At 45.6% G+C, this 27,346-nt stretch overlaps 1 protein-coding gene across 2 annotated transcripts; it reads left to right on the plus strand.

Annotated features, from left to right (window-relative positions):
- Nucleotides 1–1,542: 1,542 nt before the first annotated feature.
- On the plus strand, nucleotides 1,543–17,663 carry NFAM1 (NFAT activating protein with ITAM motif 1). 2 transcript variants are annotated; one of them, XM_026069166.1, is made up of 7 exons: nucleotides 1,543–1,758; nucleotides 3,862–4,200; nucleotides 5,218–5,327; nucleotides 7,927–8,028; nucleotides 12,185–12,424; nucleotides 12,682–12,768; nucleotides 15,654–17,663. In XM_026069166.1, exons 1-7 carry the CDS (start codon nucleotides 1,704–1,706, stop codon nucleotides 15,711–15,713), a joined length of 993 nt encoding a protein of 330 aa, XP_025924951.1. In that variant the 5' UTR covers nucleotides 1,543–1,703; the 3' UTR covers nucleotides 15,714–17,663. The 2 variants fall into 2 exon arrangements, with proteins under 2 accessions (XP_025924951.1, XP_025924953.1); XM_026069168.1 differs by lacking the exon at nucleotides 12,185–12,424 and having other exon boundaries at nucleotides 1,635–1,758.
- The last annotated feature ends 9,683 nt before the right edge of the window (nucleotides 17,664–27,346 follow it).

A 27,346-nucleotide genomic window follows, 5' to 3' on the forward strand; every position in this document is an offset into this window, starting at 1 on the left:
TCTGAGCTAAACCTTCCCTGGAGGAGTGCAGCTGCTGCACCAACCTCACAGAGCTGCACAAAGCCACTTGCTCCTCTCCCCATCTGTCAGGGCTCTCAGCAAGGTACTGGAGCCATCTCTGGGCTCAGGGGAACACAGCGGCCGCAGCTGTGCTCTGCCCTCCTATGTCAGAGATCTCTTCCTCCTGGGGACCTGTCCTAGGCTGGGCAGCAGGAAAAATGCTATAAACCAAAGGTTGCTTTGTTGCAAACCTCACTCATAAAAGCTCTCCAGAGTGATAAAACAACTAACAAAGTGATTTTGACTACACACAATTTACAGGTTCATCTCCTTTCTTAGGCCTTTCCCAGCGCACCCTGCACAACAGCACAGCCAGACAGCCATCTCCTACCAGACTCCACAGCCAGCACACTGTGTGAGTGGGCACCCTCAGTGGTGCAGTGAGGTGCTTTCTTGTGGACAGTGCATTTGGCTCACAAGAAGTGTGAAAGGAGGAAGCAGTCTAGAGAGAAGTAAGACCTCTCAGACATCAGGGGCTTTTCTGAATCAGATACTGCTCAGCTGTTGCATTGCGGATGTCTTAGCTAAAAACAAGCTTTCACTGAAATCAAAAACTCTTCATGAGTATAAGCGGTAGGATCCTCCCACAAAGAGAGGATTTTCTTCTTCAAATGGCTCTCCTTAGTTTTCCCTACAATAGACTTCTTTAAGGCTTGCCTGCATTGCAAAGCTGGTTCAGAGCCAGCATCATGTGACTCTGAAACATCACAGCTGTTACAGGTGAATTCACTGTCTGGATGTTCTCAGTTCTGGAATATGAGCACCTTCCTCCAAAGTGACCTAGTCGAGGAGTTGGCTGTGGAGGGAAGTTTTTTGCTGTAAGAAGTACAGTAGAACTGTTTCTCTGTACTGCAGGTACTTGTTCTCCATTTTGAAGGCAAAACAGGTGATGCTACCCTTGAGTATTCACATAAAGAGTTAGTTTGATCATGCTGTTCTGCCATGAACCCACACCCTAGGGTACTGCTCAGTAGCTTCCACATGTAAACAAACTGCTTGATTAAGATAGTTTGAAGTAAGGTGTTCTTATTCCAAAATGTAGATGGTCCATGCAGTGACATAATCAGGAATAGCTGTCCCATAACAACTAGGAGAACAAATCTGGGCACAATTACAGTAAAAAGCCCAACATGCCACTTTTAAGCTTGTCTACTGTCCAGAGTCAGTGGGATCATTCACTGAATTTGACCCTGTTCACCTCAAATGGCCTCGTGAACAAACTACATCAATCAAAGCACTTCTTTTTTTTTTCCATATGCCAACTTGGAGGTTTACAGTCACTATGGAAGGCGACAAAGTTTGCTTTAAATGTGTGTGATATTTTACAGTCACTGGAAGACAAAGCTCTGTGCGCTAAAGAGCTTACAGTCTAATCTTTGGACACCCGCTGGTAGGTGTAACACCATCATAATAGTACAGAGAAATGAACCACAGTGCAGGGAGGAGTCTAACAGAAAAGCAGAAGAGCCTGCATCTGCCAGGAACAGCTTGCCAAAAGCAGTGTGTGTCCATTCCGCCTGTCCCTTTGCAAACAGGAGGGAATCAAACAGCTTCTCAGTTGCGGAAATACCTGACAAAACCCAATCTCTTTTGCCTTTTGGATCTTCATATCTGGTCGTTTTTTTACAGCCCTTGACCCTATCATGGCCTCTAATCTAAGAGTCATCTTCCTGTTTCTTTGGTCGCTTCAGTGTGGAGGTAAAAAAGCATTTTTTATTCCTTTTGTTTACTCTCACATTTGTTCATATTAGAGCATTTCCAGCTGCTGTCTTTTGCTAATTTCCAGAGATCCCCTCTAGGAATTTCCACACTGCTGCTATTTCTGTCTTTTATGCATTTCAAAGCTTATAGAGAGAATCCTCAAAAAAAGGGGAACATGGGAGAAGGGTTATATAACCTAAGTAAAATGGTTTGGCTTTTTCCCTGGCATGTTCTTCTCAAGCTCTTGGGATACTGTAAGAAGATAGATCTCTCCCCTGCTTTGTTACTGCAGTGATTTGCAATGTCTTGTAAAAAAGCCATATTCATGTATGTGCTGCTGGGTGGAGATGAGAAAGAGGATGAATGATCATATCTTAGAAAATAAGGCCCAGAAGAGACCACTCAGGTTATCACATCAACAGTGTCCGCAGGGCTTTCTGTTACCTTCTTTTCATAATACCATAGCTAGTCTACACGGGACTCTGCACTCACAATGAATGAGCATGTCTCTTAGGATTGTATTGTATGTCCATTGCTTTTCTAGCTAAGAACCTTTTCCTAATGATATAACCTAAATTATTCCTTACTCTCAGGCTGTTGTCCCTGGTTATGTCATCTGTAGAGAATCTGGCTTAACTGTTGTTACTTCCCTAAAGTCCTTTCTGGACAGTGACCATGTCCTCCCTCTGTTATTCCACCCCACAAGACCCCTCATGACAACAGTGAATCAGAGTTGCCACTCCTGATGCTGAGTCCCCCTGTGCAGTGGTGATGCTGCTTTGGCGATGCAGTGTTACCGCATGATGACAGGAAAGCAAGCCTGGCTGTGCTCTGGGATGGCTTTAATGCCTTGTATGAGCCTGTCTGTAGATGCAGAACCCCAGAGAATCCCACCAAAACCATGAATGGAGATGTCTGCCTATCCCCTACTTTCTTTCTTTATCTTTTTTTTTTTTTGTCTTTCATTCTCATGTCTCTGAAAGAATCCTGAATCCTTCATTTTGTAACAAGACTTGCCCATAAGTTTCCTGTTCCCATTTTTAAAGACAGCGGTGCTTTGGACAGGCCTTCTCTTCCGTTGCTTTGTATGTGATGTTATGTCAGCTGCTAAATAAATAGATCCAAAGATTGACTAGTGTTAAATGCAGATTTGGCTGAGACACCAAAGAGGTCCTGTACCTCAGGCTCCTTTCTAGCTGGTGGCACACTCTTAGCTGGTTTTTCCTTTTAGTAAACAAAATAAGGAGTGAATTATGGGGCTCCCTTCTGTGCTTCTTCATCCTCTCTTGTAACTCCCTACATTGTTGTCTGCTGAATTGCAGTGATAGATCGTTTTCAGTAGAACTGTAGAAGCAAGAAGCACACGGAGGGCATGATCTCCCATCTGTCTGCCTGAGGTACTGTCACACATAAGTACTTATAAGATCTGTGGCCCTCTGCAGATTGTTCCTGTATGTAGCATTAGGTCTTTCACTTTGCTGTCCATTTACAGCGCCAAAAGTTTGGAGTGATTAAGCTGTGTCCTATTTCTCATGGCCCCAGTGCTGGCCCCCATGCGGAATATGCAATTTCCTTCCTCACTTACACTTCAGAAATACACAGTTCCACTGATATTCACGCTTGCATACGATGCCTTCACTAGTGACCACATGTGCACGCATACACACCCAAGCAGTGGACCACGTTACAGAAATTGTCCAGCTAGTGTTTGTCTTGGAAAATCACTTTCCATTCTCATCAGCTGTAAAGGTAGTCTCACACACTGCAAAATCTGTCCACTTCCTGCTTCCCTTCTTGTCTTTCTGCATGCTGGCATTGTACAGAGGAGCTCACGAGGGAAAAGGGGAAGCCTGTGATTGCAACAGAGTATCTCAGATCACACAACGATTACCTAAGAGATGTGACAGATCATACAGGGCACGTGCTCTGCATCACTCATTCTCTAACAAGGGCCAATGCTGCATGCTACAGAGCGGGTGCAGATTCCCGAGCATATGCTTATATTTACCATGTGATTGCTGATTGTGTCTTTGGGGCAGCAGAAATTTTCTCTGACTTGTAGTGATGTTAGGTGGCTGCTAACAATTATCACCCTTGCAGGGGGACAAGTCAATGTACAGCAGAGACCTCCAATCCAGGTTGCACTGCTCAAGGAAAAAGTATCCATCCCCTGCAAGGTCACCTTCCCTTACATGATGAAATACACCAAATTTTCAATCATCTATTACTGGATTAACTCAGTGGGCAAGAAAACATTCATCTATAATAAGTCAGTAGAGATACACATCCCTCCTGGAGAAGAGAATCGGACCACTACGCAATCTTACAATTACAAAACCATGCCACTTGAAAGCACCTCTTTTACTGGCACATATTACTGTGAGGTCAAATGGAATGACATCGCGAAAATGGGAGGGGGAATATTTGTCCTTGTAAGAGGTAAGTGAAAAACCAGAAGGGAAGGATGAATGGTTAAAATTCTGCTGGATCTTGCTATGAAAAGATGATGTTTGCTCTTCTTTTCCTCTAACCAAACAAGCTATGAAGTCAGGTGGGAATAATAATAGTGCCTGATACTTAATGCAATCAGAGCTCAAAGTGCTTTACACAGGGTACCTGTGCCACTATTCCCACTTTACAGATGGGGGCATAAAGATGCAGTAATTTATCTGCCCTGCCACAGCCTGTTGGGAACACCAGGCTAAAAGTCAGGGCCTAAGCAGGGGCCCTGGGCCCTTGCTCATAGGGTGCTTTTAGTGTCAATGTCCAGGATACAGTGTGGTCTGGACTTTATTAGTGTGACAGAGATGGTTGAAAAAAAGCTCAGGGGTTAGGATGGAAGGCTCACCATAATCCCTCCCCCTTTTCCATGTGGTGCAAGGGGTCAGCTGTTCAGCTGATGCCCAGACTGGAATAGCAAGGGAGAGCTTCAGGCCAAGATGAAGGAATGTTATAACAAAGTGATACGGACATGCATGCTGTTGACTGGCTGGATTTGCATTACTGAATGCTGGATATGGAACACTTCTTGGAAAGGGTGAATGTGAAGAGCTGTGACCAAAGAGCTTTGTCATGCTGGTCAGAAGATGCTGGCAGTACCCACCCTGCTAGACTGTGTGGCCTGTGTACTCTCCACCATTTATCTTGTGCCCCCTACCACTAAAGACCTTTGCCAGCCTCTCACTGACACCTTTTTTGGCTCTCATATTCACTTCACCTCCCTTTAAACTACATAAAGTGCAGCTGCTAATATTCCGTCTCCCTTGTGTGATTCTCCATCTGCACCCTTCTCTCCAGTTCAGTCAGACTATGTTTTTGTTTTGAAGCGTGTGTGCATCTGTGGTCACCTCCTCTTCCTTGCTTCTGTATTTTAGCTCTCTCATGGCTTTTGGTCAGACTTAAAAATGCAGCTAACTTCCATTTATGCTAGGAATCTTTTGCCTTTTTTCCCCACAGATGCAGGTTACATACAGACCTCTTACACGTGGGAAATCCTTATTACTCTTACCGCTCTCCTTGCTGCATTGAGCATCACTGGAACAGCTCTGCTACTGTGGAAAAGAAAGGCAAGTTACTACCAAATAAAAAGCAATATCTGACATGACCTAATCTAGGAATTAATTTCACTTGCTTTTAACTTGTCCAAATTGCAACTCCCCATGCTGAAATTTTCCATGCTGGGTGTCTGCCTCAGGTTTATTTTCTTTTTTTAAGTTAAGTCTTTCTGAGAAAAAAAAAAAAGATTATAGAAGAGGCAAAACAAGACATTGATTTGTCCATTAAAAAAAATCTGGTAAGCATTTTGACTCTGATATGCTCTGTTTTAGAGCAAGGATTTGAAACAGAACAAGAAATCACAATAGCTATGTGCTGGCCTTGAGAATATTCAAGCAGATGTAGCCGTGTGATGGGCCTTTGGAAATCTGCAGTTTGTATGTACTTAGTAGTGGCTCTTGTCAGTTGAGCAGCTCAGTTCTCTAAAAGAGCCCATGTGAGGCTGCATTTCCACACAGTGCTGGTCTGACAGGCAATGTCCTGCCCTCCCAAGTGTCCAAGTCTATTGCAGCCCTGGTAGCAAGGGTAGGACAGGATTTTCCCTGTATCTAATCCTCCTTCAAGATGGGGGCTACTCTAGTGCCAGGGACACAACCTGATTGCAAGGAGACTGTGCAGCACCTTTCTGAGCCATGGCTTGGGTACCACAAAAGAAGCCAGTCTGCAAAGTGGAGGAGATGGTCACTAGGCCCTTGGGCATGTGTGTTTGCCAGAGGAAACATTAAGAGACATGGTGAGAGGGGAAGGTTGAGAAAAGGATCCCAGTGCAGCCTGTATGGATACACCAACTAACTAGAAAATAAGAGTGAGACAAGGGCCTGAGGAGGAACCTGCTCTTGTTGACTCTGCTTTGAGCAGGGGGGTTGGACTAGATGATCCCTGGAGGTGCTTCCAACCTCAGCGATTCTGTGATTCTTTGAGTCTGGAAAGAGGAGCCTTGGGAGGGAAACTGGGACTGGGAGCCTGAGCAAGGAAGCACTAGAGCTTGGACAAGGTTGTTAAGACTGGATGGACAAGGACCCATGGCTGAGAAGACCAGTGGCACAGGCTGGGACCAGCTGGGTAAGGAAGTGGAGGCTGGGATGAAGATCTGAGAGCAAACCGGAGGTGGGGAAGAGAGGATGTGGAGAGCAGGAGGAGAAGGGACAAAAGTAGGGCTGAAAGGTTTGAATGAGACAGGGCCCCGTGGAAAAAACTTAGAAGTTGTGACACTGAAATCCCTGTTGTCTGGGCAAAACCTATTGCTTCTAGTACTGCCTCAAGTGTTCAAACAGTATCCTTTGCACTCTTACAGAGATCTCAAGACTGGCTTAAATAAACCTGATGTCTTTTAGAACTGAACTTGGGGATTCTTGTTTTCTAGGTATTGTATCCCCACTATTTATTCTTTCAAGCTGCTTTGTGCCACCACAACACCAAACTTCCTGCTTGTATTTTTTATGTGGAAGCCATGTTTGTGGTACAAACCCATGACTCCAGGAGCAGCAGGCTTCACAGAGCTCGCAGTTAAATATCATGATATTGAAAACAAAACGGCAGAAGCTGTTAGCCTTGCTAATCTTGCGAGACTTACCTTGCAGGCGGTTAGATGGAGGGGGAAGGAGCTTAAGCGGCAGGGTGACTAGGTTGGAAACAGGCCCCCATCTCTGCTTGCCTAGAGAGCGTCTCCATGGGGATGAGGAGGGAGGCGCCATCACAACTTGCTGACTGACATCTCTAGGTTTTGAGGTACACCAGCAAGTCTCAGACCTACGGGCTCTCCTTGGGGCCTGGAGAGTTCATGCAGTCATTACATTTGCCCTCCTGCAGAACAGAGCATGTATTTCTCACCACAGCTTGCTCAGACCTGCTGATTTTTAAAATGTTTATCTTTAAGAGAAGTTATTTAGCATCCTCTTTAGTTACTAATGGACTGGAAAGCAGTTTGTCGTTTTCATGTGATGTGAATATAATCATCCCACTTCTTTCCGAATTAGAACAGAGATACTTAGTACAGCCTTCTGCCTTTCCTGCCTGTTCTCCTGCTTGCTGAGCAGGGCTTACCCTTATCCGGGTGTGAATGGAGCATGTTCAGGAAGAATTCATCCAATGTAAGAAATGTTGCAGAGGAAAAGACCTTCTTCCTTCAACTCTGTGCTGGACTTGCATGCTAGGGTACCGCAGACTGTATGTCACCATTAATGCTTGCTTCATGTTCTTCTCTAGACTCAGGGCATTAGCAACAGCTTCCTAGACAAATCCTGACAAAAGTGACTGCATTCTGCCTCTGTGCAATTCCCCTTGCGCTCTGAACAGGGCCCTGCTTTACTCCCCTTCCTACAGCATTGTTGTGTGCTGTTAAATACTTATCCCCTCCATCCAGCTAAGCTGCAGTGATGGAACACACCCATAGAGCCCAGTTCTCCTTTCGGTTGTTCCAGTGTCAGTCATCTGACTCCTCCGTTTTACTGGTGGTGAGGAAAGGGATCTGCTGAGGGTGCCGCTCTTTGCTGTGGAAGCACTTGGAGGGGGTGTGAGCGGCTGGGTCTCACGTCACACTGACATTCATTTCACCTTTGGGGAGATGGTGATTTTCTCCAAGTCTGCCATTCAGTGTCTTGTCCCGAGTAGGTGGTGTGTCCTGGAAGGAACCAGCTCCTAAATATCCCGAGACACAAGATGGAAACTCAGCCCCCTTCAGCCAACCCAGCACCGGCTACTCCCATCTATGACGTGAGTATCACTGTACAGCCCTTCATCTCCTTGACCTGCCATGGTACAGACAAGATGATATAACATCAGTATCATGATTTGAAACATAAGCAATACCTGTATACTGGCCTAGTACTAGTGACCCTGCTCCTGTGCTCTGCCCTGCTCAGCTCCCGTCAGGACTGCACGCATTGCATGTCTCTTTCCTCATCTCACTGGTGTCCTTCCCAGTGCCAAAACCTCACTCCCTGCCCAGCAGCTCTGCCTCAGTGCTCCCTGCTCCAGTGCTGGTGGGCAGCACTTTCCCTCTGCCAGCAGCGTGCCAGGCCAAGTGGCAAGTGCAGGGCCAGCTCCTGGGGGGAGGTAGAGGGGTCTCCCGAGGTCAGGAGGGAAGAGGGGGGTCTCAGCCCCACTTCATACTGTGCAATGCCTTGAGGACACATCCTTCCCAGCTGGAGAATGATGGCTCAGGGAGGGGGCAGGGAGAGTTGCTCTCCCTCAACAGCCCTGGCTGTTTAAATCTCCTGCTCCTTTTCCGAGAGAGTTTTAACAGCACTGAGACACTTAGCGGGACTGTGACACCTTCACTGCTGTCAGTGTCATGGACCACTGTAGTCCTGAGCTTACTGACTCTTGATTTGGGGAAGAGGACAGGAGGAAAGGGAAGGGAGTTTCTTTTTTGGAGCATCTCCCTTTTCATTGCTTGGAATCCAGCCGATCTCCTTTTTCCATTCCCCAAACTGGGGAACAACAGCTGTTCCCACTACTTGAGCCCAGTAGCAGCAGTGTCATAGGTAATAGGATTGGAGTGCCTCTCCTGAAATGTCTGGCCCAAACCTCAGCTACCTCAAGTAACCATGACCTCTAATCCCATTTACAACCCATCCAGCTCCATTTAAAATGGATTCTTTTTTCTCCTTTTACTCCTACGGGAGGGCTGCTCCACTAAGAAGGGAAGGATTTTGTTCGAATGGCCTGTGGGACAAACGAGGAGGAATAAAATGAAAGTGAGCAGAGGAGGATGTTGCCTGAATATTAGGAAACCTCTCTGACTGCGAGGTCTATAAGGGCTGGAAAAGCCTCTCCAAGGAAAACCTGTAAGCTCTGCTGCATGAATCGTTTAAACAAAGCAAAGCTCTGGAGAATATACTACAGAGAGGAGCAAAGCCCTGCCGAGCCAACAGGGAGAACTGATAGGGGGCAGATACGAACAAAAGGATGGGCCTGCCCACTTCTTGTTCTCACTTCACGGGTGGGAGGCACTGTTGTGTTGTCCTTAAATTTTTGGCATAGAGGTTTAAGAGAAAGCACTATATATCATATGTGATGTGTTTATTTCAGGTTAAAAGCAATGCTTTGGGTAAAGGAGGTTGCAGGTTATAAACCTTTTCATTTGTATCAAGTAATTTATTTTTAATTCAGGCTTTTAAAAATCAGAATGGGTAGTTTCCTGCTGAAGTGGATGATTTCTGCAAGGAGACAAAAAAAAATCAAATCCATTTCTCGCTCAGTCGGCCTCGTCATGCATCCTTAGCTCCATCTTAATTACATGTTTCATCATGTTGTTCTGTTCAGGAGGCCTCCACTAAGGCTAATATAACAAGCCAGCAGAGCCAGCCTTAGGCACAAGCAGTGCCAACAACTGGCTGGGCCCCTGTGCTCGCAGGTGCCCCATGGACCTGGCCCATCCAGCCTTCCCCCATCGCATTTTAACCCCACACCAGCTGTGCAGAGCTCGTGGCCAGCCCAGTGTGCAGGGCAGGTGGCTCAGCCCTCTTTGGCAGAGCAGCAGGCAGCCTCAAACTCGTGTGTGCTATGGGGCATGAGTCTGCTTGCTGGAGGTTACTGTGAAGCAGCTGCTGCGATAACTCATTCCCGCGTGAAGCAGCAGCTCCTGCTGTGGGCACAGCACAGGGTGAGAGCAGGGCTGCAAGGTGAGGAGCTGGGAGCACAGGACTGTGAGATGTGATGGCTAAATTAATGGGGAAGGAAGAAGGCGGGCCCTGGGATGGAGACACTGTGTTGGATAGACCCTCTGGATGGGTGAGGGGACAGACCTTCCCTCAGACAAACCTTATTTCCTTTGAAAGATGAATTTTGGTGGCCCGCTGCTAAATTACCTTGGGATTCTGCATTGTGCAAACCCTGCCCATGCTGTTTGAAACAAGGTGCTTTCTGAAAATCCATTGCTGTTAAACTGGGTGTTGAACGCTTAGTGCTTAATCCATGGGGAGGGTAGAAATCCACAGTCAGCAGTGGGGCGAGCTAAGGCAAGGAAACGGGATGGACAAGGGAGGAGTCACTCCAAGTCATGAGATAAGGGGGAGGTCAGAAGTTAGGTGAAGGAACAGGAGGCCAGGGGGTGCCAGATATGTTGCCTCTGGGGGAGAGCAGAAGAGAAAGGACATCAAAGTGAGGGCTTGGAGCTGACTGGTGCAGCTCACTAAATGGGCTGCATTATCTTGCCCACCAGCAAGGCTCACCCCTGGCACAGGAAAGGTCTTGGCACACCTTCTGTGAAACCTCAGCTGCTGAACATCCCTGGGAGTAAAAGCCTTTCCCAGCATCTCTTCCAGGTGCTGCAGCTTCCCTCATAGCCCCTGGGAGTGGGTGCATGCAGTGAAAAGCAGCTCAGTGTAGTAAAAAGCCCCTGTAATAAAGGAGCACTTGGGCGCCCCCTTTGTTCCTGTTACACTGCCTGGTGTTGCTAGGTCTCTTCGCCCTCCTGCAACCCCAGAGCAGCACTGCCTCATTGCCCAGACCAAAACCTGCATTTGCCTCCATCTTCCAGTTTAGCGGACTAGTTAATGAGCACTTTGGAAATAGCAATCTGAGCGCCCCGCTTGATCTGCTTTATACTTCAAACGAGCTTTCTTCTGAGCAGCAAACAGAACTCCTGCAGTGCAGGCGGGTTGCAGAGCACACAAGCTTTTTCCAGGGCAAGGAAGATGAGGAGGTTGCTCTGGGATAGGAAGGCATCTGACAGTCAGGAGGAAAGAGGCCTGCATGCCTCTACTGTGATGGTAGCAGGTGGTCAGTGCCCAAGAAAAAGTAATTTATTTGCAAAGGGCAGTTGGAGCCACCAGCTTTCCAACTGGCCAGCAATGCAACAGCATTGCCAATAGCCTCTATGCGAAGAGGCCTGGCAGAGCGAGGGAATCTTTTTTTGGAGGTTAAGCACCAAAAGGACACTACTTGCTTGAGAGTGGCTGTAGGCTGGAGCAGGGAAAGAGGCTGCTGTCGTGACGAGGGGAAACATAGCCAGGCCAGGAGGAGCATAGCACATGGGATGAGGGCTTCACTGCAAGTGTTACAGAGAGAACAGAAAATGAGGAAGGTGAAATGGGATCTTCAGTGTGCGCCTGTGCCCATGCAAATAGTTGGGAACACTTGCTCCACACAAGTGGGTTGTTGGGAAGGGGAAGTGAACAGGTGAATGAATTTGACTGTTTGCTGTCAGAGGAGGGGGATTGGGGATGGCAGAGCCACACAATGCTCCATTCCTCTTGGCTCCCCCCCCCCAGCCCCTGTCTCAGCGCCTCACTTCATTTCCAAGTCCCGTTTCCAAACCCTGCTCCTCTATCATGTCTTCTTGTTTAAATCACAATCCTGCTGGCTCTGATCCTGAAAGATGCTGAGCGTTTGCACCTCCCAATGAAATGATGGGGGCTTGGGTGATCGGCAGCCCCAGAATCAAGGTGCCATAGTTTGCTCATCCTCCTCCCTGTATCAGGGAGCGCCTTGCTCCCTTTGCAAGCTCTCCACTAATACCCCTCTTGCAGCCTGAGCTCCTCCCATCTTCCCGTTGCCAGAGAAACAGCCACCTTGGCAACCTGCTGTCATCCTTGAAACACACATGGAAAAGTCCTCCTGATTGTTATGTTTGATCCTTCAGGCAGATCTGGAACATCACTCAAACTGACATGCATCTTTAGTGACACGATTACCTGGGGGACCGACGGGTGCATACACATGTGAGATGTGCGTGGGTTTCGGTACGCAGCTATGTGGGACCACAGATATGTTTGTGGACCTGGGAGTGTATTGATTTTTTTATTATTATTTTTCTTTCCTCCCTCTAAGATGAAAGGAGAGTTCTGGCTTGGAAAACAAAAACGAAAAAAAACAGACAATAAATGGAAGTCATGCCCCATGTAAGGTTTCCCCTTTTTGATAGCCCTTGTGCTTCAGGACTGCGTCCCAGCCTCTCTTCTCACCCTTGTGTGCCCAAAATAACCAAGAGCAAGAGCTTGTGGGTGACAGGCACCCAGTCTTGGGCCATGCAGAGCTTTGCCTGTTCTCCCTGGTCCCCATGGTGCTGAATCTGTTCAGGAGGTGGAGAGGTCCTTATTCTGCATTCTGGAAGGATTTGAAGCGGAGGGAGGCAGGAACATTGGTCTCCACTGCCTTACACAGGGTAGGTAACAACAAAGCCTGTCTATCAGCCTCTCTGTCTGAGAGAGAAAGACAATGTAGCTGCCCTGTAAACATTTCAGGAAAAAAAGGAATTGCTTTTTAGCCAAGTTCAGGTCAGGATTTTTTGTATTTTGGAGACTTCAGAGGTTCCTCAAAACTGTCAGGCACAAGATGGGGAACAACCCAGTGGGCAGTTAGGTGTGCTTAAACCCAAGTATTTTACTTGACCCTCTACTTTCTTTTCTCTTCCCTCCACAGTGCCTGGATTCACAGCAAGTTGATGTCTATTCTGTCCTTGGGAGCAACACAGAAAAGTTGTCATGCAGAAGCAGTCCTCCAATGAAGGTAAGGGCTGGGGCCCTGCTCTTCCAGAGTTCCCTTACACACTGGGCATGTTGGGAAAAACCTCACAGAGTCGCCATGGTCCTAGCAGGCAGTAAGTCCAGCTGCTGTTTCCCTACTCGCAGCCCCACTGAAAGGGGAAAATGGGACGTGGCATCTGCCCACCAGCTGAGCTGCACGTGTAGCCGTACATATGTCTTCCCTCTTCTGGCAGAACACTCGTTCCTGCAACATTACCAGTTCTGACAGTTCTGTTTTTGGGCAGATGCTTTGCCATACGACATACCCTGAAAGGTATTGAGAGGTGTGGCAGGCTGCTCCCTCTCAATGGGATGGACATTCACGGGGAGTTGGCCAGATGCTGGCCCCCACTATTGCCCTTCCCAGATTACTTAGGCAGCTGAAATGTCCTCCAGGGTGGGGGAATTCATGCACTGGGGCAGAGCCTGGAGACAGCTTTGCTCTCACAGTGCCTGGCTGGCATAAAGCACCTGAGAGCTGTTTTACAGTAACAGAAGCTAAGGTGGTCTGAACAGAGGCTGGGCTGACACAATCCTTTTCAGCTCTGGGGATCAGAAGAAGGCAGTGTAGCTACATTTTAGCCCTGGATCTTCTCGTTGGGCTGGGAGTTATTATGAGTTAGAGACAAGGGACTAAGTCCACTCATAGTGAAAGTAGCTGCAACTCTGAATATGCAGCTGCAGATCAGTTGTGGGGGCCATATGAAGCAGACCAGAGGTGCACACAGCCCTGTACCCTTTGGCAAGTGTCAGCTGTTTCAAAGGGACAAAACTTGCATGAGGCACCCCAGGAAACATTTCCTTCCTGTCCTCAGAACTTTGTTGCTCATTTCCCCTCCAGACTTCTTCTCTGCTTAAAAAATATATACACTCTTCTAATGTTGGGCATTCCTGAAAAATGTCTTCTGCTTCCTCCCACCAGTGCCCTGTTGTGGAGAGTCCCCCAGGTTAACCTTTAGGAAAAGGTGGTCAAAAATCAAGGGGCTACTCCTATGTCGGAGCTATTTGCCATGTCTTCTGCTCCCAAGGCCACCATCATCCTGCAGTTACTGCTGTGCCACCATAGTGATAGTAGCAGAGGCAGTGGCAAGTATCTGATTACTGCTACTGATTACTGAGGGGAAGGATGGGTTGTTTCATATAGTCTGTCTTATGTCCCAGTGCATCTTATGCACTCGAAAATATAGTATTCCTTGCTTTTGTGTTCTTGCTGCATTTTGTGTTGTTAGGGAGGGAGGTCAGGAGTTCATGATCCCTCTTCCCTGTCCTATATGTCTTCTGTATACACTTATCAGCTGCTCTCTTCTAAATAATTCAGTCTGATGACTGACTGTGGTACATGTGGTTTTTTTGCTACCATGGAGCTGTCTAAGCCATGCCAAAGCACCTGTGTGTGGCCCGCACCACTAAGCTGCTCTTTTGAGGGCCAGCAGGCCTGTAAAACAGAGCAGGAGCAAGGCAGCAAAGCAAGAGGAAAGGAGCATCTGTGGGTGTGCAAGTCTGGCGCTTGCAAGCTCAGCCAGGGAGGGGGAAGGGTCAAAGCTGAGACTGGGGGGAAACAAGGAAGAAGAAAGCAAAGAGGTGATGGGATGAGCTCTCACTGCCAAGAGCAGACACCATTGAATGTGCTCAGCCCTTGTGCTGCTCAGAAGGGAAGGACGTGTGCGTGACAGGGCCTCACCGTCCCTCCTGCCATGTCCCCTCTCAGGGCTCTGCATTCCAGAGGGAAAAGGAGCTTCTCCAATAGGAGCAACTATGAGGAATGGGAGGGGATGCCAGGGCCCCCTGCTGTCTGTGCAATGAACAGAGTGGTTGAAAACAGGAATTTCCTGATGAAAATGGCAGGGAAGGGTGGATTCAACTCTGAGGTTGTTTCAGGGAAGCCAAGAATGATTTGGTTCCACCCAAAAGGGATACGGCCTTCTCTGCACAAGAGAATTTGACTGTGCTTTCCATTACTGTTGCAAACGCCTTCATCAGCCTCCCTCTCAGTCATCTGGGGCTATAACAGCCTGAGACTCTCACCTTCCAGCTGGCTGAGCAGCAATACAACAGGATGCTTTCCCTTAGCAAGCGGACTTGTGGGCTGGAGGGCTTGGCCTGGGACTGGGTGCTGGGATTGCTGAACTGTTGGCTGCGACTCTGCCCCTGAGAGTCCAGGCAAGTCCCTGCTGCGGGATGCTGCATGTAAAGGTGAAGCTGTAAAGGGAAGCAGAGCAGAGAGCACTTGAAATATGAACATTTATGTGCTGTCGCACTGGACTGCCAGTTTGGGCAGTAACAGGTTAATTCTCTGGTGTATGTACATGCCTTGGAGGTGCCAGCACTCAGCGCTTTTGTAAAATGTTTCCCTTTGGTGTGGCAACAGAGAAAATGCTAGTGTAGGTAGGGCTTCCTTCACCCCGTGGCATTTCAGCTACTTGCTGTGTAACCTTGCTTACAGCAGGCCTGTGCCACACAGTGCTTAAAATATCAGTCTGTCAGCGCCTTGTCTACACAAGGAACGGTTGTGAGGAATAGACTCAACTGTTGAAGAAACAGGATTGAGGAGGTCAGGGAATTCCTCCTTCACAGAATCCAAAGTGATTTATTTTTTCACCAAGTCCAATCTTCCCTCCCCTCCCTGTCTGACAGCTTTTTTGGGGAAGAGTGACAAGTAAAGGAGGCATCTTTATCCCTTGGACTGGATTAGCCACGTTCGTCTCTGTCGGAGCAGCATTTCTTGGTGTAGTGGCTTCTGCTTCAGCAGATCACTTGTAGCCGTTTCAAACAGAACAAACGTCAGTGTCTGCTTATTAAGAATTAATTAATCTTCTTTTGAATAATTTTGCTCTATTTCTTTTTTTTTTCCTTTTCATCATTCTGTAGACACCTAAGAAGCAAGGAACTCTAGAAGAATCCTTTGATACGTTGTATGAGAATATCTAACAGGGAAAAACTGACCCTGTGTGGACCAGACATCTTTCTGTAAGACAGAACTACTCTCTTACATCCTCAGTTCTCTGCAAAGACCCACAGCAACTTCAGGGCACAACCCTGGGGGACTTCTGAATCCCTGGTTCCCTCTAAACTGCCCTTCATTAACAACAGAATACAGCTGTTCAGATCCCACTGGGGCTCAGTCTGCGTTGACGCAGCACAGCTATTTTGCAGCAAAGCCATTTGATGCAAAAGAAGAGCTATTTTTGTCAAGCATTCACATGCTGTGTCTTAAAAATGGTGCAGATGATAGGATCTGTGCAGGTTTCTTTCACCTGACCTGGTTGAAATACTTGAAACCTGATCATCTGCAAGTGATAGCACAATCCAGAGACCTCCCTGCTTCCTGGCCTGATCTTCCAATCCTGACCTGCAGCAGTCCATCTGATCCTGTGCCTAACGGCTTTTCCTGACATGGCCATCAGGCCTTCACGCATAGTTTAACCAAGATCCAAGCATCCACCTGCCTATTTTTCCTTTCCCAGAAACCCCATGGTGAAACATGCTTTCTCATAATCTGCTAATCCCATCAAGTAGTCACAGACGCCTGCTGTGACCATACCCAGCTGACTCAAATTGGTGCCTCCGAGTAAATGCTTTCCCTTCAGCGATATCAGCAGTGTACGGTGAGGAATGGATGTATGAACAGAGATAAAGATGGAGAAAAAGAAGGCAGAGGACATATTCCTGCCTGGGGACATGTCTCAGTGGCAGTGCCCTTTCCAGAACAAAGTTCTTGGAGGCAGGAGCCCAAGGAATCGCTGGGACTGTGTAAACCAAGTGGCACTGGGGCCAAGTTCCAGCCCAGAGAAGCTCAAGTCAAGCTCACTGACTTCCTGGTCTTCTTGGCAACCGGTGTTGTTACCTCTAGGGATTTTGCCTGCTCAGTGGGAGTAGACATAGTACCTCTGCCCCACCAGAATCAATGGGTTTGTCTTTGGCTTCATCTGGCCAGTGTTTCCCAAGAAAGGTATATAGCCCCCTTTTTTTCCCTGCTTACATCATTTGGCTGGATAGAACAGTTCTGAAACTCACAATGACTGAAGTGAGGATGGAGGCCCTAGACGTGCATTTTCTATCCAAGCTCTTCTCTTCCCCTGTCAGCTGGAACTCGCCTACCATCTACCATTTGTGCTGGTGCCTATTTTAGTTCTGTTAGGGAAGAGGTTACGTTAAATATCCATATAACATGATCAAACCAGCGGATCCAAAAGCCAAGGCTGTTTTATTTCAGTTTAAAAAACAACAGCAAAATAACAACCAAACAAAACCCACCCCAAATAAGAATATGTAGCATAACCTGAGAGGGATCACAGAAACCTCCTTAAAGAAGATCAAATTAAAACTGAGCTGCGGGGTCATAGGACCCTCTCTAGTTGAAGATAATGTTGCTATGCATCAGAGATAGAGGCTATGGAAAATGTCTCCGGGGCCTCCAACCTTCCTATACTATGTTTAAAGAGATAATCTGCTTATTGCTTTGCTCTTTTTATTAGAAGAGTTTTCAAACATGGAATTTGGACTTTCTTTAACCACAGGAAAATGTTTTTTCGCTTCCCAGTGTTGAGGAATTCATTGCAGAAAGAGCAATGAATAGACAGCATGGTTTATTAGATTCATTTTCTATTTCTTAAATGATCATGATAATTATAACTATAAATAAATAATTATAAATAAATAAATAAATTGAATTTAATGTTTGCTAATATGACCAGAGGAACATAAATTAGGAGAAAACATTTGTGTTCACTGAAGGATATATGGAGGCTGGCACAGGTATAACAATTACTTTCCCTAATGAATGTGAAAAATGGTGGAGGGGAATTATGAATATATTGCAGTATTGCAATTAAATATTCAGAAGAAGCTGATGGATTAGATGAAGAATTAAAACTTTCAAAATAATACTGCTTTGAGTAGTTTTTGTGTTTTGCTTTTTTGTTTTTATAAATGCTAAAAATAATGGGCACTACTGGAAGTTTCCTGGCAAGGATCTCACTTTGCAGTGAGTTGATTGGTTTTGTCTTTCTATTATGTTTTAAATTGTGAATTTTTTACATTTATCTCTGAACAACTCCATATATTAAGCAGCTGAAGCTGTTTAAAATGAAAAATAAGAGAAGAGGGTATTTGGAATAGAAAAGGCTATTCTAAAATAAAGTGCTGGAAGGTGACAGGGGAGTCACTGTGTTGATCTGAGTGGGTTTTGGATACCCCTGCAGCAGTAAAGACTGCAGAAGAAGGAAAAAAAAAAAAAAGGAAAGTTTTAAAGCTATGTAGCCACAAGCTAGTATCACTTCTTTAGCATCATGCATCATGGGGAGCTGCAGTAGAATCAGAGTGTGAGAGTGAGAAAGGTACAAAGCAGCAGATTGTAAGAGAAAGGGTGTTTTTTAAATAGTACAGAGTTTTCCAAGGAGGTATGAGGAGATGCCTTCAGGCACAGGTAGGAGAGACTAGTAAATACAATTTATACAATATCAGTATAACTACTTTGTAGCAGATATTTGTTCAGAAAAAAAGGCAGTTGTTTGGTCTCATTATCTTACCTGGCTGTATGGCCCATAAGAATGGATGCAGAGAATGAGTATTACCAGCAAGAGGAAAGGAGTTAATTTTTAAGTGTTGAGCAATACAGAAAAAAAGAAATTTAAGATCAGCTCCTCTAGCTCCACGAAGGTGAGAGGTGATGATTGGCTTGTTATGTTTATTCCACACATGTTTTGCTTTAAATTTAATGTTGGGAGTGGATTCCTCCTTGAAACCATGTCTCCAAGAGCCACAGCTCCGCTTTTTTTCCCCCAGCACGGTGCTGTTATGTGCAGAATATGCACTCAGGTTACGGTGGTATGAACTTTGATTCCCAAGTGCCGGGAAAGCTGAGAGAAATTATCCCTCTGTATTGACGGGATTTCAGGGCAGTGGAGACCCAGTGTCAAAATGAGCAGCAGTGGGAGGTGGAAATGCACTGTCTGTCTTCTAAAGGAGGTGCCATGTTAGCACAAGGATCCTTTGCCTCTCCACCAGGAGTGAGCCTTTGGTCCTGAGACATGCACTCTGATCATCCTCACCTTATCTGAACTAGCATAGCTGCAAAGAGTGTTGGTGACACCGAGATATCTAGTCCCTTTAAAATGATCTCTTTGCAATCCTTCAATCTTCCACCAAATCCTTGTTTGACAAGGCAAACACTGGATGCACTTCAGTGATCCACTGGTGTGTTGGTTTCATCCTTTTCCGTAGGATACAAGCGCTGGTATGGGTACTGTTCTGTAGTATGAAGTATGCCAACCATATTTTGCTTTTTATTTGTAGACAAGAAAAAGCTCATCATGATGGATAACTACAATGAAACATATGTCCAAGGTGTAGCCCAAGGTGTTCTCCTTCATTGTTTCTATCTTCTTAATCCTCTTTTTTTCCTTCTCACAGGTATCACTTGTTAAACATCTCTATGGCAGTAGTGTCTAAAGCTCCAGTTAGGACTAGGGCTTTATAAAAGGAAGTGCTTCACTGAGGAGCACCCAGATGAAATGGTTATTACTGCTCTGGTTTGCCTCACTCTCCCACCCAGCAGTGCCCAAAGTGGGTGTGAGCCTGGGCCAAGGGCAGGGGTCTCTTCTTCCCTCTGGGCTATCTCCTGGAAAGGACCTGGTGTTTGCTGTGCAATGACCCTGAGTGACAGGGATTTAGGGAAGGCGGAGAGTGAAGCCACCAGATGGTGCCCTAGGTCCTCTCTGCTCCCTCTCCTGTCCCCTGCCTGCCCACATCCCCCTCCCTGCCAGCACCCCTGCCAGCCCCCAAACCACAGACCTATGTGGATGGGCACCTACAGCCAGGCAGGACAAGCCCAGCTGGGATGGTGTCCTACCTGTGGGATCAGTGCCAGTGGCACCCCACACAGCTTTGCACCATGGCCCAGGTGCCACCAGCGCATGTGGAGGGATGGAGACAGGATAGGTTCACCTCCTCATGAGGTCATGAAATCTGGAGAAAAAGCCTCATCAGATACCTGTGCCTTGGCATAGGGCTGCCCATGAAATGGGTGGTAGGATGGGTACTGATACCACCTTTGCATCAGATTGGCATCTGAAATACAATGCTGGCTGGGAGTTGGCAGCTGCTTGGAGCTGCCACTGCTTTCCCTCACCAGATGGAAGAAGGGGCATCTTATCTTGGGTTTGGGAAAATTTGCCGTGTGTCAATAGTAAAAAAAATCCTTTGTAGCTCCTCCTCTTCTTCACTTTGTTAGGAAGCTGATTCCTGCTGGTTCTTCTCCTTTTGTCTTCTAGGATTGCTTCGTGGTTGAGATTTGCTATTCACATTGAGGTATCTTGTGGAGATAAGCTATCCTAAATAAAAGGCAAGAGAGCAGTAGTGACTGCCTGACCTCGAGAGAAGGGTGTGAACCTTCAGTGTTGTCTCCTGCTTGGACTTGAGGCAAACTTGAGGCAAACCAGTCTCTGCTTACTGTCAGGGACAAAATAATTCTTTTAGTTAATGGTAAAAGAAAAATGCGGGTTACTATTAGTAACTAGTATGTTACTAGGTACTTCACTATTAATAACTAGGCCTTTAAGCTGCCAGCCTGCTTTACAAGCTGTGTCACTGCAGGGCTCATGGCACTGGCTGCTGAAATGGGGGACAAGGTGCGACAGTGCTTTGACAACATGGGACAGGTTCCAGGAAGAAGTGACAGAGGACAGCAAGTTGTGAGCTCCTGGCGTGAGTGCGGTCGACAGAGGAGGTCAGGTTGGGTGGTTGCAAGGGGGATGGGAGCAGCAGGGAGGCGGTGCAAGTCGGGGGAGCTGCTGGGTAGCCCCATGCCCGGCCCTGGTGGGGACAGGAGCCGTGAAGAGCTGCCACAGCTGGCACACCTGTGTCAACCCATTCAGGGAAGGAGACCTTTTCCTCATCTGCTGCTGAAGCTCTCCTGGAGCTCCTCTTTTCCTCCAGCTCTCTGAATCACATAAATTGTGCTTTACAGCTCTCAGCCACATGAAGATTTGGATATACAGCTCATAGGGCCAGGCAGGTCGGCTACCCCGCTTGAAGGAGTCACAGTGTAATTATCAAACTGGAACAGGGTGAACATGGAAAAGCTAACATATGTGCTTCTGCAAAATGTTTTAATAACCAGTCAGGGTTTCTGTTTTCTATCCCAACTGAAAGATTTGTCTGCCTAAAATTTTATGCAATGGTATCTGAGCACTTCCAGAGGTAATGATAGTTCCCAAAATATCTGTACCACAGTTGTGAGGGAATTAGCCCTGTAATGCTGCTAATGGTGCTTAACACTGACCCACACCTTTAAAAACAAGGATTTCAAAGTTCCATGCAAGGCTCAGTATGATGTTTCAGTTTCAAAGATGAAGAAATGTAGCTGCCGAAGGTTAAATGACTTTTCCAAAATTGCAGAAGGTCAGAGGTAAAGTTGGGAACAAAATTCAGGCTCCCATGTTTTTATCTCTGCCAGGTTGTCCAGCAGCTGGGTAAGCAGGAGCTGTTGAGCTGCTCCTAGCATTAAAAAAAAAAAAAGGGGGGGGGGTTCTCCCTGAGTCACCAGCATCAGTTTCTGTAGCACTTTGCTTTCCATTTTTGATTTCTCGTGCAGGTATTGATCAGGCTCACATCTGCCTGGCTGAGATCTGTCTGCTGAGGTAGCAGAGCTGCAGGAAAAGTTACTGCTCTCTTTTATAGAGGTATCCACCATTTTGGCAATAAGGAAAGCTCATAAGAGCCAAATTACCATGGAAAGGCCAATTACATATACTGTAATTCCCCAAATAAATGTTTATGGAGGCAATGTGATGAGTTACTGCCCACCCACCCCATAAAGTCTTCTTGATGGCGAAAAAGTTCCTGGACTTGTAGAGAGGGTTGAGACAAAGAAGAGCAAATGGCTACAGTTAAGCCACAAACGCTCTCTCTGCTCATGTGAAAAGAGGGCACTGAAGTCCTTATAATCCCAACAGTTAGCTTCAGGAGAAGCAGGAGGTGTGAGGAGAGCTACTGCCGATAACTATGTGAATGGAAATGTTTGCCATTCTTTTGCAGGCTTAAAGGAAACCACAGTTTGGAGGTGATGTAATAACTGCTCGGTGTGGTTGTTTATGCTAGCACACGAGGAAGAGAAAGTAAAACTTCAGTCCTGCTTTTGCTCTCTGAGGATTTCTGTGCAGTTTCAGACTCATTCAGGTCAAGGCAGGGTGTGAATCTGAAGTACAGCGGCTCTTCTGGAACGGCTCCCTGTACGGATCAGCCCTTTGCTGAGTAATGTGCAAAAAGCAGACATGGATTTTGGAGAAACCGGTTTTAAGCGAAGAAGCTCTAGCCCTTCTCCTTCTCCTCCCCAAAAGATTTAAAATAATCTTGCTGTCCATAAAAATTAAGTTAGCTATTTTGGGTTCTCGCAGAGCTCGAATGAATGCAGCGTCTCTCATTTCCAGTCATGATAAGTCACTAGATATCAATTCTTAATTGCTTGATTAATCCAGAATTTTCAGAACTGGCACTGCCTGTCCTAGCTCAGTAGGGAGCTACATTTACAAGAAGGAAGAAAACATTTCCCTCTCTTGGTTTAAACCACCCCCCCCCCCCAAACCCACACGGTGGGAGCACGAGATTACTGAGAGGTTTGTAACACATTTTGTCCTGAGAAAGATGGGCTATTAGGCAGAGTGCAAGTGAGGCAGTCAGAGGTTCATGGTAAACTGGAGGATGTGTGATGAATTAAATTTAGCACATGATGCAGCAATTCATTACAAGACTACCTCAAACCCAAATATTAGTACACTTACATTTGCTGTATGCTTGTGTTTGTTAGACCATGTTATTCATTTAAGTAAATAAGTAGAGAGGTTTCCTTCCTGAAAATCGTGACATTTCTGTGTAGAGAAAGGCTGTTTAAGGTCAATAGTTAGGAAGGACTATACCTTTGTGTGCTTTGTGTATGGTTGGACTGCTAATTATCAGTGCACATGCCTCTCCAAGTGGTGGTGGTATAAAAAATACAGTTCCAAAAAGTAAAGACATTGAAACCCATTTACAGAACATTCGTACAATTGTCTCCCTCTTCCTTTTTTTTTTTTTTTTAAGCAATGTGTATGTGGCACATTCAGTGAACTGCAATGTAGTATAGCAGCACTTGTTTGGGATGAACATATGACACTGTCAGGTCTCCTTTTCTGTGTCACAGGTAACCCAGAATATATGATGGCACAGTGTGATATAAAGGTGTTATCTGTACAAGTTCAAGGTGATTTTATTATGCTGTTAAAAAAAGGACTTATTTTGAAATCATTCCTCTAAGTAAGGAATAATAAAGCCTCTGATTTTTTCCATTTCAACTAATAGCTGTCTCTCGATGCCACAGACTTCTTGGAAGAGGTAAGTGCTGTCCAGGACTTCTACTGGAAGGACTGTGGCGTCCAATGTCACAGTGACAAGATTCAAAAACAGATGTGCCATCCCCGCTGTCCTCACTAGCTGATGCACCTGTGACCTCTCAAGAAAATCGCAGTGGTAGAAGGGAAAAAATCTGAGAATGCAACTTTCTCCCCTCCATCCCCTTTGAATACAGTACTCCATCCGTGATTACCTATTGAAACTAAGCATGGTTACTTTGGTCTTCAGTATTTCCAGCAATGGTGACGAGAAGGGACAGTTTCTACCACCTACAGGGCTGTGACCTATTGCTCTGAAGTTGTCCCAGTCAGCGGGCAGTAAAACAGTCAGAGATGGGATATCCTGAAGGCATATTGTCCTTATTTAATCCCTTCCTGCAGCCAGTGTTTCTTTTCTGTTTTCTTGTGTGCTTTGCTCAATCTAATCTTAACTGAATCAGGTGATGGCAGCTCCTCTGGGATGTCATCTTGCAGTCTTGTAGATTAGTGTTTCCTTTGCTTAATTTCATTTACATTTATATCATTTATACTCCCTCAGACAACCCTAAACAGTCTCTCTCACTGGTGTTTCTGCACCCCTGAAGTTCTCATACACAGTTCCCAGGAGGCTCTTCAGTTGTTATTTGACCAACCTACACACAGTGCAATCCCTTCCAGCCTTTTTATCATTTTATGTTCCTCTTTTTTTTATTTCCCTCCAAGTTGCTGACATCTAGCTAGCACTGAGTTGTCCAGAACTGAACATGTCCTCAAAGTGCGATCTCACCGCTATATTAAAAAATGGGACTATTGCCTATATCTGTGAGAAGAGGTCTCTGCCTTTACAATCCCAAATTAAATTAGCTGCATGATTTTTGCTGCCATATCACATTGCAAAAACATATTAAATCTGCTGTCTACCGTTTCCCTGAGGTCTTCTGGCATTTCTGCTTTCAGTACTTGAGCACAGATGATTCCTCTCTACACTTCAGCTTCCATCTTTTGGTAGCTCCTGTGTTGTACCTACCATCCTTTTAGACACATGGGATCACTCAGCTTCCTTTTTGAGGATCAGAAGTGTGACTCCTTACACATAAGTAAACTATTTCTATTTTTTAGCATGAAATAGTTTATTTCCACTATCTCCCTAGCTGTCCTTTGCTTGTCTGTTTCAATGCACTTAAAAAGTATGTTACTCTTTTTGGTTTCCAGATACTCCTATTTATAACTTTATGCACTGCTGGCTTGCCTGTTAGTAATCTGAAATAGTCTGTTTGACCCTTACATGCCAAGGATGATGGGGTGTAACTCTTTTTCTGGAGAAAGGGAAATGCTGTTTTTTTTGTTAGGTAGTTTCTGTCCCAAATGTCAAGAATGCAGATGAGCTTTTCTTTGGTTGGGAATGACATATTAAAATGGTTCTTTGTGCAGGAGACAGATCTTTCTGGGGATGCCTAAACACTCTGAAATTAGCTTCCCCAGGAAATAAGGCTTATCACAGAAATTGCCATCATCCTTGTTTTCTCTGTTATAAACACAGTGCAACGTGAATAGAGGAAAGGAAAAAAAACCCTACAAAAAACAAAGCACTGCTGCATGCATCATTTTCCTCCTGGGGAGAGAACAGGAACAAGAAAAAGAAAAACAAACCCCACATGTGACAGATGTTTTTTGGTTCACTTAATGTAGTCCTTGAAGGTGCCTGGATATTATGATTATGAAAACAGTATAAGAATTGATAAAGAACAGAATATATTTTATTGTATTCCGTTTTATAGATAAGAGAATCTGGAAGAATCAAGTAAAGCAGCCAAGACATTAAAAGTGAAAGTGTTTTTGTTGTAGCTGTGATGGTCTAAAGATCTTAGGGAAGCAAGGTTTGTGGAGAAAGGTAATATCTTTTATTAGATCAAATGATATAGCTGTAAAAAGCAAACAAGCTTGTGGACTCAGGGTCTCTTTATCAGGTTTGACAGAAAGCAGCAAAATTCAAGCTAACTACAGCTTAGATGCAATTGCTCTTAGTTTAATCTAATTATATTAATCAATTTGACCACTTGAGAAAAAAAGGAGCACCTATGGAGTGAAAAGGGGTGTGAGCAGAAGTGACTGACAGTTCTCTGCCGGACCACTAGCAAAAAAACGCTTGTTTGCACTGGTGACAAAGGGAGAAGTCAGCAGGGAGGCTGTAATGGGCTATGAAAGTAATATCTCTGTTAAATCCACAGTTTTTTAGTATCTAGGGATTATAAGTTTTAATTTCTAGATTTATCTTCTGGGAGTATTTTGTAGGTCTCTTTTCAGAAAAGGATCGAGGGGTTAGAATAGATATTTTGCAACAAATATTCTCCTAATGACAAGTATGTGTTTCTGTCCTTTATTGGTTGTCTGTGTGCACTTGGTCTAGTATGGTAATTAATTAGTTTCATTCATATGGTCTCTGTGAGGGTGTCTCATGTGCTGGGTGAAGCAATGAATTGTAGAGTTTGGGGAGGAGTACATGCAGGAACAAAGATTTTTGGTGGTTTTGCTGTGGGAAGAAGAGCATTGATTTTGTTGCCTGTGGAACTGTGTGGGCATATTTCATGTTTGATGCTCTGGCAATATCTGCTTCTAGTGTGTGTGATTTCATCTGTAGGAGATTTGCTTCCTGTAATGAAGGGGGGAGAAGAGGTTCTGGGAAATATTCTTTCAAATATAGATACTCATTTTAAAGATGATTTTTATGTGTGGATTCTAACATGCAATATTATGGCCATCAGAGGAATATGATCATGGGAAGGGGAATGCTACAGCAGAGATTCTACAAAAAAGAGCCTTCATTTGCAGAAAGCTAACATGGTCAGAGACTTTGCCAGTCTTTTTTAATTTTGGTTGCACAAGACAAACACCAAATAAACCTGAGCCCTTGAAAAGTGATTTTCTAACATCACTGTTGTTGCTGTGGTATCTTTATTGTAGTAAATTTGTATCTATTTCTCTGGCTGAGTGACCTTGTTGGATAAAGCAGATGTCACAGGTATTCCCCTCAGAGCAGGTGCAATAATATCAGAGGGCTTGGCTGAATCTCACAGCTTCTTCATGTGTTTTGCATGGCTGCTGGTCTTATTATATCAACTTTAGGGAGGTAGTTTTATGGTCGGTAGGTTCTGGTATATGTGCTAGTTTCAGAGTGCCATTTTTTAATGTCAGTTGTGGTGTCTAGAAAGCTGATAGTGTGGGAGCAATCTTGGGACTGACTAGTGCAGAGGGGAGAGTGCTCACTGAAATGTGGTAGTACTTGATGAGGGAGTCCTAGGTTTTCTGAGCTGTCTGTATTTGATAGAAATGTCATCTGTGTGTCCTATATACAGGACTGGCCTGGTGGTATAACATTTTTTAGTTTTGTCTTGTGAAGAAGTTGGTATATCAGAGCATTAAAGAGCTGTAGAAAGGTGATTTCTCTCTCCTATTTAGAGTTAAAAAAGTTTGAAGAAGTAAGCTGGATGCTTGCTGCATGATGTAGCAGATACTAAAATTTCATACAGTTCAAAAAAAAAGAAAAAAGACTGGATAAATTCATTGGGGAAGAAAAAAATCCTTTGAGGGTTGTTAAATACAAAGACCCTGACTGTGGGTCAGAAAGTGCCAAGTTTGGGGAGAGTTTTCTGGGGCAGCATCACTGTCAGCTTATTGGAGTTTAGTTTTCCTTCGGCTTTGTCTATTCAGCACTCTTAGAGGCAGCATACTGATCTGACTCAGTATTGCTGTTTCTCTGATCTCTTCTGGAGAAAATGAGGGGGTTTCCTCCCTTTTCTTGCGAGCCCCAACTGGAACATACATAATTATGTTTTTATTTACTTTCTAGACCGCTTGGCTCCAGCACTGCTGCGGCAGGCCCAGGCCTATGCACCGGGACTGAAACGCAGCAGCGGCAAGCTCAGCTTCAGGCAGAGATGCGCTCCTCAAGGGCTCAGCCTTATTTATCGCTTCCCTAGTGCAGCCGAAACCCAAAGAAGAGCAGCAGAGCCCCGGCCTCCCTTACCCTCCTGCAGCAGGCCCTAAAAAGGGCAGCAGCTGTTTGGGGAGGAAACCCTGCGCATGCCCCTAGGCCGGCGGGGCGACCGCTGTCCCCCGAGGGCAGCGACTCTTTTTTTTTTAAGCACAGGTGGGGCCTGCCCGGGTGCGGGCCGCCCGGCGGCGGAGGCCGGGGCGGGG

Source organism: Apteryx rowi, unplaced genomic scaffold (assembly GCF_003343035.1).
Source record: "Apteryx rowi isolate R43461 unplaced genomic scaffold, aptRow1 scaffold_287, whole genome shotgun sequence".
NCBI classification, from domain to species: domain Eukaryota; kingdom Metazoa; phylum Chordata; class Aves; order Apterygiformes; family Apterygidae; genus Apteryx; species Apteryx rowi.

Excerpts from the sequence above, each read along its gene's own strand:
- NFAM1 (XM_026069166.1), top strand. The coding sequence starts at position 1,704 with ATGGCCTCTAATCTAAGAGTCATCTTCCTGTTTCTTTGGTCGCTTCAG. Across the intron at positions 4,201-5,217 it reads AATATTTGTCCTTGTAAGAG|ATGCAGGTTACATACAGACC; the intron begins GTAAGTGAAAAA and ends TTTTCCCCACAG. Across the intron at positions 12,425-12,681 it reads TCTCCACTGCCTTACACAGG|TGCCTGGATTCACAGCAAGT; the intron begins GTAGGTAACAAC and ends TTCCCTCCACAG.